At 37.1% G+C, this 18,925-nt stretch overlaps 2 protein-coding genes and 1 non-coding gene across 3 annotated transcripts; all 3 read right to left on the minus strand.

Moving 5' to 3' along the window:
- Positions 1-5: 5 nt before the first annotated feature.
- On the minus strand, positions 6-6,175 carry LOC113767121 (protein PRD1). The gene is made up of 9 exons (XM_027311298.1): positions 5,735-6,175; positions 5,088-5,197; positions 4,831-5,006; positions 3,674-3,979; positions 2,404-3,367; positions 1,585-2,299; positions 1,225-1,505; positions 484-1,150; positions 6-265 (listed from the first exon to the last, which is right to left on the minus strand). Exons 1-9 carry the CDS (start codon positions 6,173-6,175, stop codon positions 38-40), a joined length of 3,888 nt encoding a protein of 1,295 aa, XP_027167099.1. The 3' UTR covers positions 6-37.
- Positions 6,176-8,871: 2,696 nt separating this feature from the next.
- LOC113764765 (protein transport protein SEC23-like) lies at positions 8,872-17,469 on the minus strand. The gene is made up of 13 exons (XM_027308745.1): positions 16,488-17,469; positions 16,223-16,396; positions 15,210-15,371; positions 14,178-14,320; positions 13,304-13,379; positions 13,006-13,175; positions 12,745-12,826; positions 12,455-12,532; positions 11,761-11,922; positions 11,410-11,673; positions 10,970-11,074; positions 9,452-9,627; positions 8,872-9,347 (listed from the first exon to the last, which is right to left on the minus strand). Exons 1-12 carry the CDS (start codon positions 17,274-17,276, stop codon positions 9,478-9,480), a joined length of 2,355 nt encoding a protein of 784 aa, XP_027164546.1. The 5' UTR covers positions 17,277-17,469; the 3' UTR covers positions 8,872-9,347; positions 9,452-9,477.
- Positions 17,470-18,227: 758 nt separating this feature from the next.
- On the minus strand, positions 18,228-18,328 carry LOC113767229. The gene has a single exon (XR_003467947.1). It is a non-coding gene; the product is annotated as a small nucleolar RNA Z122 (small nucleolar RNA).
- Between the last annotated feature and the right edge of the window lie 597 nt (positions 18,329-18,925).

Consider the following 18,925-nt stretch of genomic DNA (forward strand, 5'->3'; position numbering starts at 1 on the left):
GCCCTTCAGATGCAGACTGAATTTCTTCAATTTAGATTCAGTCCTCATCCATTAGACTCTTTGAGAATGAATCTATTTCTGCCAGTAGTTCCTCATTTGTACATTGTGATCTCCCTAGGCCATCATGAGAAGATAGAGATGACATAAGGTTAATGAGGATCTCACAAACTTTCCCTGAACCATCAGAAAGTCCGCTTTCTTTCTCCTTTTGTACCTCACTGGTGTCATTTTGAACTTCATCCACATATAAATGTTTCCTGCAAGCCTGCAAGGTGAATGTGAATATAAGTTTCTACTGGGAGCTCGCGGAAGAATGCTTCTGCAAGGACGACCACAAAGAGCTGAAAAGAATATTGGCATGTCAAACAGATATATTAATTTCTGCTGGGGTATTTCTTTCAGTTGTGAACATTTATGCCTTGAGATTTAGTGATATCTTATGAAAGGAAAAGGAAACTAGAAATAAAGGTTCGCAAACGTCACCTGGAAGACCCGATTTAGGCTGGCAATATGTTCAGCCTTTAGATACCCAGAATTTAGAAGCTCCCGAAACAAAAGAACAAGTTCCCTGCTCACATTACTTCTTGTAATGTTTTGAACAATTGCAGTTAAAGAAGAATCATCTAACACGGAAGCCATCCAGTGGGGAGTTTCTTTTGATTTTAGCAAAGCAATAGCAACATTAACTGCAGGCTTGTGATGGATCATGAAAGATGTTGATCCGATGCGTGGAACTGCCAAAAACATTACTAGTTCCTCCACTATCATCCTGCACCAGATGTTACTTTCTGCAGCTAATTCCTTCCCATCCAGCTCTTTCCAATCAATAAACATCGACAGACAACGGGAACAATTAAGAGAGGTTCTGACATCACTCGAAAAAATCAGGCCTTCTAAAATAGCCATTATGGACAATAGATAGCCACTTCTAATGTTTAACCCATCTGGCTCTCTACTTCCTTGATCTGATATTTTGTTTAATAGCTCCAGCAAGCAATATGAAGAAACGAGTTTTATTGCGGGAGAGCCAAAATGCAACAACTTGCAGAAATCGCGACAATGCAAACTAATGTAGGCTATTGGCTGCTTCTCATTGCCATCCTTGAGTAGATTATGCAATTCTGTTATCCCTGGTAGAACAGCTGATAGACTAAGAAAGAACAGAATTACTTTCATAAAGATGAATCAATATGCATCTTAAAAAATAGAAAAGAAGTAATTTACCTTCTTAAAGAGAAGAATATCAGTAAAAGCAAACAAATAAGAGCTTCTCCATTTTTTGTTTCTTCATCATGGTCAACTAGAGCTGGTCCTTTTGAACAAGCTTCAGCAATAGCTTGTTTTATTATTGAGGCTAAAGGAGTACTCAGAAGTATGAGTTTGGAAGTTTCAATCAGCACTTGATTTGTAGAGTGGTGCAATACCAATGCAAAAATGCTGATCACCATAATACTTTCTTGGGTCCAACAATCTGTTTTTCTTGTACCTGTCAAGTAATTCATCAACTACAAAGTACGAAAAGGACCAAATTAATAGTAGGCAACCAGAAGAAAATGCAAAGAAGTAAATTTCAACTGATTTTACCTTAATGGAAATAGCAACCCAAGTTTCATCATCAGAAAGTGACTCAGATTGCACTGACCGTAAAATTAAAATAACTAGATTGGAGATGTCGATAAATAAGTCCGGAAGAGATGAGTATCTTGAGTGGCTATAAAAATTACACATTGGACTGGCTATCCCATGCACGCATAACAGATCTGAAGTAGCTGGCATCACTTTAATTATTTCTGCAATTGTATGAACTACTGATATGATGTCATCTTCTTGGTTATCCTGTTCTATGAGCTCTCCAAGTAAACACACAAAATGCATTGATCCAAAATTATGTCCCGACATTATCAACTCTGCAATTGATCTTACATCTAAGTTCAGCTTATTTTTGCCAAAGGCAATAATACTGCTTCCTCCAGAACTGTTGCTTCTACAAAAATTCAGCATCTGTTCTGACAGTATCTTAAAGATTTTATCTTGTTGGAACAACCATTTGAGAGAAGTAAAATGAAACTTTATTGAAAGTAAATTCCAATCCTCATCAGTCAATAGATGGAACAGGATTCTTTCTGCTTCTGGGCTATAAGGGACTTGGTAACTCATCTTGGCAAGACCTCTATATAGCCCATAAAGGTTCACAAGTAACTCAATTGTCAGTGAAGGAGAAGCTCCACACAAGAGATCACTGCCATTAAGCAAAATATACTGCTCTAAAGAAGCCAACGCCATCTTATCATCTGCAAGCCTAGGAATAAGCAACGAACAAAAAAACACAAAATTCATGTGAGACAAATGCAAAATAAACATTTATGGAGCAATAGTGTGAGAAATGGTTAGCAAATCAATTACCTATCATCATAAAGAGAGCTTACATATAGTATTAGAAGTACTGCAGATTGACAAGAAAATAGATGCATATTGTGAGAGCTCTTCTGGCCCAGAAGGAACAGCAAATCTATAGGGTCAGATGGTAGGTGGAATGCAGCACCTCGTATTGGCTGTCCTGCATCTTCACCTAGGAGCAGATCCGCTATTAAACTGAAAATCAGATACACCTTCATTTTTAAATTTTCAGAAGGAAATGACCCTAAACATCCTAATAGGACACTAAACCAGGATGAAGAGACCATAATCTCAGCCAATTTCTTGATTTCAGTGTCAGTATCCTGAATCATTATGGATTCAAAGGTTTCAATCACCCCCAGGATAATATCTTCCTCTTCTATGTCATTGATGGTTGTCATGAACCATGGAAGTATATCTTTTTGACATACGTAAATGATTCCGCGCCTCAGATCCAAGTTAATTGGTTCACTACTATTTTCTGCATGGCTATATGCATATGTTTCTTTCAACAGGTAAAGGGAGTGCAAAAGTTGATCAGGGTGCTTATCATAGTTACCCAAACAAGACAACACAGCGTCTCTTGATGCATCATGAAGTGAACTTAAACTTAAAGCCCCACAGGAAGATGAATTTTTCATTAGAGTAACTAACAATGTGCAGGCCAGATTGAATGTCTCTGGAAGAATGCCTGACTCCCTGCCTGTATTTTTCTTAAGCATCCCTGTCATAATAGTGCTTAGTTCTTCAACATCAGATCTGGAAACTATTCCTGGACACTCTAACACACAGTTCCCTACAAGCTTCAGCAACTGAGTTTGGGCAGGATGAAAAGGAACTTTGGCTACATGATGCAGAACAGGAATCAGGGTTGCAAACCCAATGGCAAGCCTTTGTCTAAATGCCTGCTCAGCTGTTGATAGTACATCAAGAACCTGAATGCAAGAGTTTACCAGTGGATCCTTGCATCCTAGAAGAGTAGAGGAAAAGTTTCAGCAGATAAAATATACACATCAGTTAGTGGTGGATAAAATAAATGAAATGCCAACACATTATTAGCTTGACTTTATTATAAGCTAAGCTGCACTTAAATGCCAAAACAGTGACATGATTACAGGACAGGACTCAAGACATAGAACTATTAAGTACATCATGCTCTCCAGCTTTTTCCTAGTGCTTATGTGCAATATCAAATTTGCAATTTTCATTCCTACTTCTGCGACAGACTAACACATTGGATTGGCAAAAGTATCACAGTTTTCCTAATGAAGCTAACCTGATAATCTCAGTATTTCAAGTACATAATCTGCAATGTTCTCCTCTACCATTACTGTGATTTCTTCTTCAGTGCCACCTTCACATGCAAGCACCAAAAAAATCAAATCCAATGTGGCAACTTGAACTTGGCAATCTGAGGAAAGCAGGGGACCTTTGACAGCCTCAGCAAACAAGCTAATGAGAGGACGGCCATCTGTGGTCTGCTCTGATATTTGCATCAGATTCTCTGCTTCAAAAGAATCCTTTACTTCATTTCTACATGTATTCTCAAACCATCCTCTAAGAGCAAACACTGTCAAAAGTGCTACAAGGCAAAACAGGAAATAATTAGGTCAGATCAATCCAGAAGTAAATCTTTGTTTGCATAAACACCTGGTAGTATACGAGTCGCTATTGATCTAATTGTGTGTATTGATGCAGTAAACAAGCAATTGATTCATATGGTTTAGCCCAATTCTAAAGAGCTTAGTGTTTTAAGCATCATAGCACGAAGGACTTGGAATCATATTTTGAATTTGAGATCTTAGTGATTTGCACCCAATATGGATCATTTGTTTTCACAACTTGATACCCAAAGATAGAACTAGTGTACCAAAGTCATCCTGACTTATAATAGCTTCCACAACAATATGTCCTGCAACAATTAATGCTTGACCCAAGTTGTTTCCAAAATTACATGATGCAGTTCAAACTTGACAAAATTATATTCTTGGTGTCTGGGTTCAGACTGTAAATCTTATTCATGTGGAACAATCATTATAACATAGTTCCTTTAAAAAATTAGAAAAGCATATCAAAATAGTACATAGGTGGAAGATCTTTACAGTGCTTGCCATTTTGGTCAAGGTAAGGCTGCATAGGCATATGTCATTGTTCTCAGTAGCATTCTGAATTTAGAGACTAAAACTAGAATCTTTATTCACCCAATATAAACCCTCTATAAAAATCTTTCCTGCAACCTGGTAATCCAGTACTGTCTGCATCAAGGAATATCTGCCTCCTAAAGGCAGCTGCTATCTGTATAATGAATTTGACTCAGGTCAATGCATGCCAACTCCACACTAAGGTTACAGTAGGAAGCATGGAAATTACGGAGAAAAAGAGAGAAGAGCAAGCTAAAGTCAGTTATAGCCTCATTTCAAACAATAGACCAACCTATACAGTTCAACCGAACATCATCACTTTGAGTCTTCATGAGGGCTTCCAGTGATAAGACCAAAAGCTTAGCACAATTCGCATCTAATACTTCAGAAAAATCATTATCTTCATTGGCATTGACCAGGAAAGCTATTTTGTACAAAACAAACAGAATCTCTCCTTGGATTTCTTCACTGTAGTAAAAGGAGGAAAAATTAGAAAGAAAACCACAAAAGTTGAGGCACATAAAGATATTTCATCTTTTATGTAATCACCTAGGCAACTGAAGACCTGCGATAAGGTTGAAAACAAGGGCACCTTTGTCTTTGACATATACATGAGGATTACTTTTCTGACACTCCAAGAGAACGCCCAAGCAATGAAGCTGCAATCAACAAGATTAGGAACTTAAATTTTCCAAGAAAAAATGTTTAAAAAATGAAACAGATAAACTTCACTCCCATAAAAATTGCTCTGGAGTCTTCAAATTTACAAACTAATTCATCTATACATCACTTGATAAACATTTGGGAAAATTACATCTGATAAAGGAAGGAAAGATTACAGGCACTGAAATTGTCTACTTTGTGAGAAAAAAATAGTTAGTAGATGTGAAAATCCTCCAAAACCAGAAATGAGAACAAAAAAGAGAAAATGGACATCATGGAGCACAAGCATTATATTTATCCACACACACAAAAGAGGAAAATTCAGACAATCAAATAGAATATAACATAATTTTGTACTACTAATTATGAAGCCTGATCCAAGCAATAACAGAATAACGATAAAACAACACTAGAAATGAAAATGAAATGTAATTTTGAAATAAAAATTCCAAAATTTTCATTATTAAGAAAACTCAACCATAAATAAAAAAAGGAATACTTTAGTAAAAAATGAAAAAAAAAAAGGGAGTTACAATTTGGAGCTGTTGGCAACTCCAAGCTAGGGAGTAAGACGAGAGACGATCAGTAACTTTTGCGACGAACTCTCCGTACACTTGACCATCCTTAGCAGCGTCACATATTAGCAAAACCAAATCCACGATTTGTGCGGCGATGGCAGCATCGTTGAAGGCGGAAAGGGACTGAATGAGAGGAGAAATTAGGAAATGAGAGTGGAAAGTGACGAAGGAGTGGAGAAATTGAGGTTGAGCCAGGGCTTGGGAGAGTTGAGAGAGGGCGTAGGAGACGTGAACTGTTGGGGATTTGGGATTCGAGATGAGATTCGAGAGGCAGACTAGGCAGATCCTTCCGCCTTCCGAAGTTGGGAGGTTTAAGGCCGTGCTGTGGCCTTGCGAGCATGCTTCGTACGGTGGCGGCGATGGTGGGGAGTGGTGGTGCGCGATGGTGAAGAACATTTTTGGTTTCTTTTTTGAATTTGAGCAGTGAGAACTTTTGGCGCGGAGGGGAGTGAACGGGATTTTATAGTTGGGACTCGGGAGAATGAAAGTTGAAAATGGTAAGAGTTTTTTTTTTTTGCAGAAAAAGGGTAAATTATGAGTTGAATCAAAATGTGAAGTTTTGAAATGAAAATTATGGATCCAAAAGATAAACGTGTGATATTGTAGCACTGTTTTATTACGTGACGAATATGAAGTAAAAATAGAATTAAAAATATAAACATGCAATTAAAAAATGTATTTACAATATAACAAAAAGAATTCTAAAATAATTTGGCATCCAAACAATTAGTGTCATTCGTAAATTGTACTGGAATATTTCAAATGTCATTATAAGGCAGTTGGATAATTGAGAATTTAAAAAGTTAACATTCAACTAAAAATGATAAAGAGAATAAGAGTGTACAAAAATAAAATAAAATTCAAACAAATTAGATTTCATTTGTCATCCCTCAAGTATAATAAAAAGAGAAGGGGAGTATAAGTAGCAGCCCCAAAGGTTGCCACATGGCTCTTCTTCTTTTTGACAAGTGGCATATTTCGTGATTTAATCTCTTTTCTTTTTTTCATTATTTTTCCCCTCATTTTCTCCTTCCTTTTTTATCAAGACAAAACTCTACACAAATCCTAATGTACCGCAGCTTCATCCCTTCCCATCCTTTACCTCTTTATCCGCTCCCACGCTTTACACCTTTCTCTTTCAATGTTCTTTTTCTAAATGAGGCGAATTTACTAACATAGCTTATATTGTTAATTTTCTTTCTAAAATTTTGCCAATGTATTCCCATTTATACTTTTCACTGGAACATTATATGTTAAATGATGCTTTTAGACTCTGAGTTGCGAGTTGAATAAGTTATTTTTTTCTAACGATATTGACACAGTTTGTCATGCTATTATTATATTTTCAAGTAAGGACATGTGAAGGTGTATGTATTTGTTAGAATTAATTTTACAAAAAATTTTTTCATGCTTTCTTTTTTTAGTTAATTTTTAACTTAGGACTGTCTTATTTTTGGATTAATGTTTTCGAATTAGCAATGCTAAACAGAAACACTATCACGTTGAATCTATATTTGTTTGCCATATATTTAATTCTTATATTGCTGCTATTTTTCTAAATAAAAATGTAATTATATATATTTTAAACAATATTTTACATCGGCCCAAGCTGTGCCTTGCACGGCGTGGTTTTCCTAGTATCATAAAATACCGAAAAAGAAAGATTTGATTAAGAGTTATATGTATAAAAGTTACTGGATGGAAAAAAAAAAGAAAAAAAGAAAACCAATAGGTAAAATGGAAAACAACAAACTAAGATAATTCTAATCAACAATGTAAGATTCACAATCCTCCCAAAAAGAAAAAAATAAGTGCTATAGATATAGTAGGTGAACTAGACTGAAAACAACAGCATCATAGTACTTAATTTGAACCAAAAGAAACCAATGCAAAAAAATGACAAAACTTGTCTATGACCGCCACTAAATAGTCTATGCGTAGACAATTCACTTTCTATCAACAACTAAACCGTAATCAATTTCAACTTCAGGTAATTTGTTCTACATTTATCAGTCACCTCAATGAGGTGCATTAAACAATATTAATATTCTCATTAAGACAAGAACTATCGAGAGTAAGACTTGATTATGACTACAATTCATCATAAAAGAATAGCTAAGTCCTATGTGTAGAAAAAGTGTGGAGGAGATATATAGAAGCCATATATCATCTTGTTCTTCTGCAGATGGAACTTTTGGAATTGGTGGAGTCAACTACAAGAGGCAGTGGAAAGGCAAGAAGGGAGGGAACATACTGACTTGACATCAAACTTATAATGGTAAATCTGGAAAGCCAGGAATCAGAATTGCTTTAATTCAGAGTGTAGAGAGAAAGAGGAAACAGAAGAACTGGGAAGAAATAAGACTGTTAAAAATCCAAGAAACAGTGCCATATAGCAAGCAATTAACATCTTCACTGATGGTGCACCTGATAAGAGCCCAGGAACAAAGCTGGACTAGGTGTGATAGTTAAAGACAACGAAAAAAAATTCTCATGGAATGGCTACTTGGGAATCCCTGTGAATTTTTGTGCAAGGATCATAAAAGCAATAGGAATCACGTCTGACCTTGCCTTTTGCCATGGAGAGTAAATTCGTGCATCTATTTGTATCTCCTCTGATTGCAATGAAATAGTTACCAGAATTGAACAATGATGAATCTTTTCTATCTAGCGTATCACAAGACACTTGGAGACCTAAGTATAGCTTTTGAAGCAGCTCTCTCATTTAGATTCATAGGCAAGAGAACAAAATATTAGCCGTTGTTCGGCAAAATTTTGCCACTAAACTCCATGATGTAAAGTGGGAACTGGAGGGAAAAATTTTGCCACTAAAAATTTGCTCCCTGATGTCAAGGGAGAACTAGGGTTCTCCATGGACTGGGGATAGGGAAGTTGCCATTAATTCTAGACTTAGTTCAATACAAAGCAGGTTACATTTCCACCCCCCACTCCCAAAAACAAAAATAATACTAATGCTTCCTAGGCCGAGTGAATCGGCATTTGAAGGCAAAAGACGCAGATTTAAGCTTCCAGAGAATAGTTACATGGTGAAATCTAAATAAGATCAATCTTCAATACAAAATGAAAACATAAATAACAACTTTGGTAAAAAAGTTCATTGGTAGAAAAGCAGCAAAAGAACTCATAGCAAAGGTGAATTGACTGACACAGCCTGCAGAACCTTCCAAAGTGCATGTGTATATGCTACATTCCAAATGCTATAGAACTGTCAAAATAATCAAAATGTTCCAGGATTTTCAACCTAGAGCGCTGGAGCAATTAAAAGTACAGAAGTTCAATACAACACAAAATCTAAACCTGGATGATAAATTACAACCACAAAAGGCAAAATGTAGCTGCGATCTTCCTAAGCAGCACTCCATGAGAACACAGATGCCTCTATTATCCTGTATGCTCACTCGCCCTTCCAAAACATCTTCAACATAAAGCTTTTGGGCCCCTTACTTTCAAAGAAGCCAATGCCGCCCGACACGCCAAAGAATGATGGCTCCTTATTGTTCAAATTTGAACAATTTAATTTAAGTCCGACCTCTCATTTCATGAATGACTGGAAAGAAAGGAATGAACACAAATTGAAGCACAAGGATACCAAGGGAGAGTAACATCTCATCTCATTCTGGAATTCTTACAAAATCAAGAATCATTACATACTAATCTCAAGGGTCCAATCATTTCTCTCAAGAAGATTGCACTGCCAGCCGCTGAAGATGCTCAAAAAACACTTGAAGACTCACATCATCGGTGAAGATTATGTCTGTTCCAGCTGCCATCTCATGCGCATTATTGTACGTAGCTGACGGGTTCAACTTTGCCAGTAGGAATCTTGCCTGATTTAACATTGACAAAAACTCGTATTAGCAGCAAACTCAAGTTTGCTTGAAGGGGGAAAATATACAACAAATTAGCAATAAGACCAGCTGCAGAGCTAGTCTAGTTTTCATCGTGAACCGTATTGATCATACTATTAATTTCACTCTTCTTTCTATCTAAAGGGGAGAAACTGAGGGATAAAGCTGAGGCATAAAATAAGGGATATCACTTTAATACTGAGGCATAAAGCAAGAGGGATATTAAGAAAAAAAAAATGATGACAGCACAAAAATAAAAATGAACAAATTGATGGATAAAGATAAACAGAAAAAAAAAAACAAATTTATACCCAAATATCTCCCCAGAACCTCACCCCCAATCCAATCACCCCTGAAACTGACCAGCACCTTCATTAAATTAGTTGAATAAATCGCAATGTCTTGCATATGTGGTGTAGCTCATGTTAAAACACAATTACAAAGTACCTTGCAGAATGTTTAAACAGACCAACCCATTGTTGTGTATTCCTCGTGTATACACAAGTTTACAGAATAAAAGTTTATGTCAAATAGCAAAGAGTAGAAGGTACAGATGACTTTCAATGATGACAACAATCAAGACAACCTGTCACAGTAGCAAAAGTACTCGACAGCATTAATTTTCGTGGACTCCTGTTACATTTGTTTCATAAAAGAGGTTGAGATTGCATCATCACAACCAAGACATCCTTGGCTAGGCTCCTAAGGACATCATAAGAGAACTCTGAAGTGCCCCAAAGGCATGTGTACCCAAATCCCAACTGATGGCTTATTAGCATTGCATCATCGGAATGATCCTTTCTGTATATTCTCTTCCACCCCCTTTTCTTGCTCTATTCTCTTATCAGTACTGTGCTAATAACCTAATCTTCTGTCAAAGAAAACTTTTTCTTTGTATTCCCCTATGACTGAAAACATCAAACCTGTCTCTATCTAAAGGAATGACCCAACAAGATGTAAATGAACTGCATTTTCTCATTGACCGGTCTTAGAACCTTAAAAAAGCAGATATCATACACACTTCTACAGAGTTTTCCATGACAGAACAGGTATTAATTCATCATAAGGGGACAAAGAAGTACAAAATATCACCCTATGATTTCGAAAGTCAGAAACAAGTACCCAAACACCATAACAAAAAAGCAGCCTAAATTTCCATGAGCCAGTATGTATTTTTTGAATGTTTCACCAAGCAGAGTTCCCTGCTTTTCAGAATGAAGTAAAAAGCAAGGATGCAGACTAATATAAAATCTAGAAGAGAACATGTATCGATATCATGGCAAGACAATTACAGGCAAAACTAGGATCAAACAAAAATAACCTGTGACCCATGCTGATCGCAAACCACCAATCTGGGTGTGGGGAACCGATCACGAATAATTGTCTGGGCATCTTCTTGAGGAGCTTGCAAGAATTGTGCAAATACCTACATAGATGATGAAGAAAATAGTCACAAAGAAAGAAAGAAAGAAAGAAAAGGCCCCCGTACCAGGGTACACAGTTGATCTTGTTATCTCAGCACAATCTCATTTCCATATCAAATTAGATACTCATAAATGGGAAAATAGCACGAAGTGATAGCAAAAATACCAAAGAATTATCATAAGAAAATAGATATCTATCAATACATAAGCTCATGTGAACCCATATAGAAGCAAGCTGATAAGCTGAGTACTTACCAGGAGAAGCAAAACCAGAAAAACATATTCAAAATAGAAATTCTGACCAGTGGAAGAAGCAAAGAACAAAACGCGCACAAACCTGGTGTTCTGGTTGATTCTGGTAGCCCATGTTTCTCCACTGAGCTATCGTCATCCCATGGAAAATTACAACACTGAAGTATGTATCTAACAACAGAATACGATCAGCCGCAATTGATGCCACATCCAACAAAGCAGGTGTGGGCAATGAATGGAAAGAATATGCCATCAGTGATGGTTGAATCATAACAACGGAGTTGCTTATGCTCTCCCGATTGAGCAACATGCGGAAGCATGCTGTCTCATCTGGACTGTTATTAAATACCTACATAGAAAAGAGAGGGTTCAAGCCAATAGGATGAAAATTGACAAGCTATAATTCTAAGCGACATTCTAAAGCCCCTGCCTATACCTGCACAAATTGTGAACGCCGCAGATTAAACATGAATTGAGGAAACAATGAAAAAGAGGGATTTAATGTAAATGAGGACGGGTCATCCTTCCGGTAGTCACCGAATTTGGCACAAAGACGAATCAGATTCCGATCCAACCACCGTGTGGCATCAAAACCATCCTGAGATTTATGTCCATCAACAACAATATAAAGTTACAGTCAGCATGTAAGTACAAGAATCATTTACACATTTACTTTTTAATTAAAATATTTTATTGCCCAATATGAATCTGGTACGCAATTTAAAATTTCTTTGCAAAGTTTTAGTGTACCACTACACAAAATTCTACACAATCAAGCTTGTTAGCCTAATTCACATTCTATTACATAAAATAGAACTTGCATGAGAGAGTGAACAGAATATTCTTGAAAACCAATTACATTATACGAAGTTTCAAGTAAACCAATTCCAGAATCATAAGTAATTCACAGATGTGATAGCAGAAACCTTGAATAAATTCTACATATACCAAAAGTTTTCAAAATAAGGCCAAAAAAAAAGTAAAGCAACAGTGTCAGCATCTGTTTCTCTCTCCTCTTTTTTGATGTGTCTTTTAACAACCACCATGGATCAAAAAATTATATTTAACGAAATGAGCTTGTTGAATATGCACATGAAGATCATTAACAGTTTTTAAGAAAGAAAGACTACCTCATTCTCCATTTTATAAGATGCAAATCTGGCCACTATGACAGCAGCAGTTTCTTGGTCAAACCCTTGGACCAACTCCTGCATGTCAAAAATGATTAGATTTAACATTGAACTGACTGCAGAACTCAAATTTGCCTGATAGAACAACAAACCCCACTAGACCAAAGTTGTCCACCCAAAACAAGAAAATGTTATTTAAAATAGAAATTAGGGTTACAGAGACTGGAAAAAAATGCACGTCAAAAAAGAGCAAGTGAAACAACCAGCATTATACACCACCATGTCCTTACCTCTGTGCCAAGAGCACTATCCGCCCATCTTTTGGTAACAGTTGTAACTCTCAACAGCGATTGGCCTTCAGGGCTCCGGTAGCTGCATGGACGTTTATTAATAGCAGAATTTGCACCCAGACAAAAGTGACATCGCGGATGTAAAAGTACATGCACAAAAAAGAAGCTTATTGTCAAGCAAACAAAATGAGGGCCCACAAGATAAACAAAAGGAGGCCAACTTCTAAGAAAAAAATAACATGCATGAAAAGGACCCAATACCTTGTAAGGAACTGTAGGAATAATTGAGGATTTGATCCTGATGGATCTGATTTTTCACTTGACGATATATCAAAGAAAACAGTCAAGCAAGTATTCCTATCAAGGCCACACAACTTCCAAGATGTAGTGTTCCCTTCTCCAACAACCGTACTGGCAACAGAAGGCCCTTTCTGCAAGATTTCCATTCATGGAAAAAAAAAAACTTTCAGAATCAAAATTACACATAGTTACACTATTCTTAAACAAAATAGAGCACTCTATTCAGTTAAAGGAAGTAGTGCTTCAAGAATGAACAAACCTTCTCCAAAGATGTGCAAGGTCCAATGACACCTTGGATTTTGATGTCCTTTGAACAGTTTATCTCGAGTGTGCCACTGAAAAGGAGTTGCATGACTTAAATTATTCAGAGAAATAACATGTAAAGCATAAATGACAGAATATAGCACAAAGAAAATATTACAAAACAGTATAGCCCTGACAACAAGCTATAGAATAAAAAGACGGACCAAATAGGCAAAACTCTTAAGTTCAAATTAATAGCATCTACAAGGTCAGCTGAAGTTCCAACACTTTTGGAAGACCAGCATGTCAAATTGGCAAATACAAGCATATCTATAAAGATATTGAGAGCAAGTTTCACAAACAAAAAGATCATCAACCTTTTGCGATTAGTCAATGTAAATGTTAGGCAATTCATAGAGGGGCAAAAATTCGGTCATTTAATTTGCTCCCTTTGACCATATTTTCCGGTTGCTTCCCACAAGCAAACTTCAATTGCAAAATTCTCTTCACTCCACATAATAAAACAGTATCTTGCATAAATTCACTGAGGCATGGAATTTTTAAACCAAACAGCATTTGGTCTAAAATGTTAATTTATGTACTTAAAGATGCTTAAACTACACATGAACTCTCCTAATTTGTAGCACGTCCAAAAATAACATGCCAAAGTCGTTAATGCAAAATTTAATCGAGTTCTTATACTTAACCTAATTTGATGTTTCCACAATTAAAATGCATCTTTAAGTTCTCTCATTTACACCAACACAATCTAGCCTACAATATGATAATGAAACATAAAAAAATTTAAGGACCTCAAAAGTTACCAAATGCAGCAGCAATTTAGCAAATGAAAGAGGTGCAGCTTGAAATCGTAAAATTAAGAAACTCACTTATAGGAAAGACCAAGAGACTGTTCTCCACCTTCAAAAAGTCGTTTGAAAGAGTCTTTAAATACTGAATGACCAAAACTTTCAGCTAAAACAACAAGTCCACCAGTTTTTTCAATGGCAACCTTCATCTCAGCAACCCCAACCTAAAAACATCCTTCTATTAGCAAAAGCAAATAAGGTAAAAAAAATAGAGGAAAAAACTCCATGGATAAAATCAATTAGATTGAGCATATACACAAAAAAAAGAAAAGAAATAGCTAAACCAATCAGCAGAGAATCAATGGTGACCTAATGGAACAGAATATACACACATACTGAAAGTGTGGATATCCAACCATATAGGAAACACACCAGATAAATCAGCAGAAGTCATTTAACTCCAAATTGACAGTAGGAAATCTTTGAAGTTGTAGAATTTTAGAAATTGATTTTACATAGTTTCTATCTTCTTCCCTAATGGACAATCAATTTAAGGACTAACATATGTTTGGCTTTCTTCTTCCTCACTACTTAAATTATGCATCCTATGCTACAGGTGTCTGGAAAATCCTCCCATCCAGCTACTTATACCTTTCTAGCTCCACCACCACACTTCATTCAGTTAAAAAAAAAAAGACTGACATGTAATCAGTGAATATTCTTTTGGTTCAATGGCTTAGAGTGAGTGCACTAAGATTACTGGTGTCCAACAATCATGACAGCCCACATTCCTTTTGTAACCAAGTATAACGTGGCAAAGTGTTGTAAAAGACAACAATGAAAATAAACACCACCTGCTTTGATTAAGAGTTTCATATCTCTCATGTAAGACTTATTGAGAAAGCAGTAAAGACAAAATGAAACAAAAAAAATGGTAGATGAGCAAAAGCAATTTCCACTGATGAGCTCCAGCAGTATGCATCTATAGCATGTGAATCTAAGTAAAACCCATCTTTTGAAATACAGGCTATAAGAAATGGTGTTACAGCCTCACAGAAGTATAAAGTTAATTATCTAAGATGAATAATAAGTGCTGAGTCGCGACATGCAAACCTGATCAAGAGCAGATGCAAAAACATCCAAGACATGACCCTCACTGACAAGCTGCTTAGCTAGCTCTTCATAGAAATGAACAGCTTTTTTGAAAAATGGTGCAGCATCCTTGTCTAAATCCTTATGTGAACGAACTGGATCTGATAGATCCTTGGAAACAATCTGAAAAAAGAGGCATATGTCAGCTATTTATAGTAATCAACAGTCAAGACTCAATTTATTGAACCCAAACAATTAGAACCGATTTGTTCAGACATTGAATAGTTCATACTTTCAGTCCTTACCCCTGGGACATAAGTCTAAAAAATGCTTTTCTGTACTGCTCTAGGACCACCATACCATGAACAACATAAGAAAGAGAACCAAAGAAAAACAAGTAGTATTACAAATAATCAAGAAGCTCAATTTCAAATAACAGCAGCTGTTGCTCAGACACCCCAAAGTTGTTAAACCAATCAGAACCCCAATACTTAAACAAATTTGATCTTTTCATTCATCTTGAAAAAAAAAATTACATTTTCCATCAATGAAGCTACAGTTAAAACCATTTACAATGTAAAACACAGTTACAACATTTGTGCACAGCAATACCAGAGGGTTTTTCTTGCACATGATCTTAATCAGCTTGTGTAGTATTGCTATCCATGACCAGTAGATAGGTGTGCAACTGCCATTGATTCCAAATGGGAAGTGAGATAAGCTTTTCTTTTTCTTTTCCCTTCCCCCAAAGTGATTCAGGAAATGCCAATTACATAACCATGCAGACTCAAAAGACTCCCTAAAATCCAACTTCATGACGTCATTACCAGATAATAATGAAAATAGATACAAATCTACACTTTCTACATTGTCATCACTAAAACTTCTTCCTTTTTTACCATGACAGCAAGGATGTTCAAATGAATTCCGATTGAACTTGTCAATCAACAGCACACCATATGCATAAATGAAAAAAAGAAAATCAAATTCTAACCAGTAATAATAGAAATTAGAAAGACCAGAAGAAGCTTTACCACTCCTGGCCCTTCAGTACATGGTCCACCAACTAAAGCAACAATTCTTGCGCTTTGACCAGCTGCGCAAACTCCAAGCAAACCAGCTGCAACACTCAATGCAACTCCTGTACACCGTAACGACCTGCTCCCAGGTGGCACCAGCCATCGATCCGTCCCCAACTCATCCAATAGCTACAAAAAAAAAGGCAGAAATCATGACGCAGATTCATCCCAAGTAAACTAATTCCCTACAATAACCAACAAATTCCATAAAAACACGCACCGAATTGAGCGTATATTCGCACTCAGAAGCAGGCAACAGGAATCTAGAAAAACCGGGATTCGGCATTCCTACAGGGCTACCTCCAACTCTCTGAATTCCAGGCATTGGGCGTCGTGCTGCCCCAATAACACCAAGTCCCAACTGCTCCAAAACCTGATCTTTCGTCAAATCCTTAGACCCTCTAAAAACATACACCTTTGACAATTCCGAAAACCCCAGCTCGTGAACCTGCACCTGCGTCCCAAACGATATAAACCCAACCAAAGCATTATCAGGCAACATCCCAATAGCCCTTTTCAATGCCGATTTCGCAAACTCCAATTCCTCCTCGAGGACACAAGTATCCAAAACGAACAAATAAACAGCCGAATTCGGCTCGAAAAAGTTAGGGTTTTGATTAGGGTTTTGATGGTGATGAATCGGCTGCAGGGTGGGGAGGGTATACTGAATGGTGGTGAATTGGGGGTAGAGCTCGGCGGGCATATTCGTCTCCGAAATTGCGTTGTAATGCTGGGGAAAATGATTCCGCGAGAAACAAAACGGGCAGATCCAAACTAGACCTTGGAAATCGACGCGGCAAAATGGGTTGAGGACGGCGGTGCAGGTTTTACACTTGAGCGGCGGGTATGGGAGGGTGAGGACGTCGGGATGAGATCGGATCGGAGAGATCGAGGCGGCGAGTGGGATCACGCACTTGCTCAATTCGACTTTGGTCCGTGGCCAGACGTTCCACGTCATCCGAACTCCGTCGATTCCTTCTGGATCCATCTGAGCCATCTCCGTCGCCATAATTCAATCGAATTCTCGGTGATCGGAGGATTTTTGCTCTTTTTTTTCGTTCTTTTTGAATTAAAGAATTTATTAGGGGATTTATTTAAGGGGGTATTCAGGGGGCCCCGGGCTGCCGGGGAAGAAGAAGAAGAGAGTCAAAGGAAGGATGAGAGGTAAGTTTAGTGTGTGTGTGTGTGTGAGACAGCGAGTGAGGTGGATTTTTGGTTGTGATGACGTTGGGGCTTTTGGTGTTGGATCTGTTTTGCTAACGTTTATTTTGTGCTTATTTACAATTTTTGTCAAGTCTATTTTTCCCTTTGGGAATTTCGCCATTTTCGTCCCTAAATTTTTACACTAAAACCAATTTCGTCCTTTATGATATTTTTTAGCCAATTTAGTCCTTCGACTATTTTGAAGTCTCCAATGTAGGACTTTTGCAGCGGCGACACCATATTTTACATATTCTGTACAATCGATGATGGGTATAACTGTCATTTTAAATTAAATTCTTTAATTTAAATGCACCTTTGACTATAGTTCTTCTTCTCCAATGGGAATCTCATCCCATTCACGAAATTCGCACAAACTCTCACTTCACACACACATATTATATATTCTTCAGTCCACGCTGAGAAAATTGAAGACTTTCTGCTTTACGTCAAATTGATAGTTAACATCAAAATGAGGCTGAATACTTCTCACCCCTGTATGACTACCAATTACAGAATCTACTCCAACCCAATCATTTTCACGTGTAGTGAACTGGCAAAAGGTACTATCAAAAAAACTGGGAAACTAAAAGAAACAAAACGGGTAACTACTAAAACATGCACGCCCAGATGGCAAATTTTCTGCTGAAATTGGAGAAAGAGAAAAAAATAAGATAAAACCCCTATTTAAAAAAAAAACAAATGGAAGTTAAAGTAATTGATTTGTTTTCCCTTAATAGTAGTCAAAATATTAAAGGTGTTCAGAATCAGACTGATGTGCAAAAGATTGTTCAGCACAACCCAGATAATCTAATAGAGCCTCTGAACAAAAATGGTTTAACAGTCTCATCATTTCCCAAACCGCCCCATTATTTCAATGCAACATTAATATGAAGTTAAAGAGAAAACAAACACAATAAAACTTAAATCCCAGATTAGCCGCTCAAGCAGAAGCGAGAAGCGCACCCCCCCTACCCACCAAAAACGGGGGGCGGAAAGAGAAAATGCGTGGAAATCCGATCTCCATGAGTTTGTCTTGTTTCTAAAAACTTGGCCGCTAACACTCTGGTTCTTCAGTGCCCTTCCCCCTGCAAACCCAATTGTCAGTGGCACTAATAAGTAGATGTACGATATTACTCAGCTTTTGATTTTTTGTTTTTTTCTTGTGAATTTTGTTTCATGATTGAGTGTGTGTGAGAGAGAGTTTGTGTGAATTTCTGGTGAATGGGATGAGATTTCCATGGAGAAGAAGTAGTCCATTTAAATTAAAGAATTTAATTTAAATGACAAATATACCCCTCGTCGGTTGTACAGAATATGTAAAATGTGGTGTTGCCGCCGCAAAAGTCCTACATTGGAGACTTCAAAATAGTCAAAGGACTAAATTGGCTAAAAAAAATCATAAAGGACGAAATTGATTTTAGTGTAAAAGTTTAGGGACGAAAATGGCGAAATTCC

The sequence above is a fragment of the Coffea eugenioides genome, chromosome 3 (assembly GCF_003713205.1).
Source record: "Coffea eugenioides isolate CCC68of chromosome 3, Ceug_1.0, whole genome shotgun sequence".
NCBI classification, from domain to species: Eukaryota; Viridiplantae; Streptophyta; class Magnoliopsida; order Gentianales; family Rubiaceae; genus Coffea; species Coffea eugenioides.

Coding starts and splice junctions, on each gene's coding strand:
- LOC113764765 (XM_027308745.1), bottom strand. CDS start 17,276: ATGGCGACGGAGATGGCTCAGATGGATCCAGAAGGAATCGACGGAGTT. Junction 13,380..14,177: donor TCTCTTGGTCTTTCCTATAA/GTGAGTTTCTTA, acceptor ACTCCTTTTCAG/TGGCACACTCGAGATAAACT. Junction 13,176..13,303: donor CTTGCACATCTTTGGAGAAG/GTTTGTTCATTC, acceptor GAAATCTTGCAG/AAAGGGCCTTCTGTTGCCAG.
- LOC113767121 (XM_027311298.1), bottom strand. CDS start 6,175: ATGTTCTTCACCATCGCGCACCACCACTCCCCACCATCGCCGCCACCG. Junction 5,198..5,734: donor GTTGCCAACAGCTCCAAATT/GTAACTCCCTTT, acceptor TGTTGATTGCAG/CTTCATTGCTTGGGCGTTCT. Junction 5,007..5,087: donor GCAGGTCTTCAGTTGCCTAG/GTGATTACATAA, acceptor CTTTTACTACAG/TGAAGAAATCCAAGGAGAGA.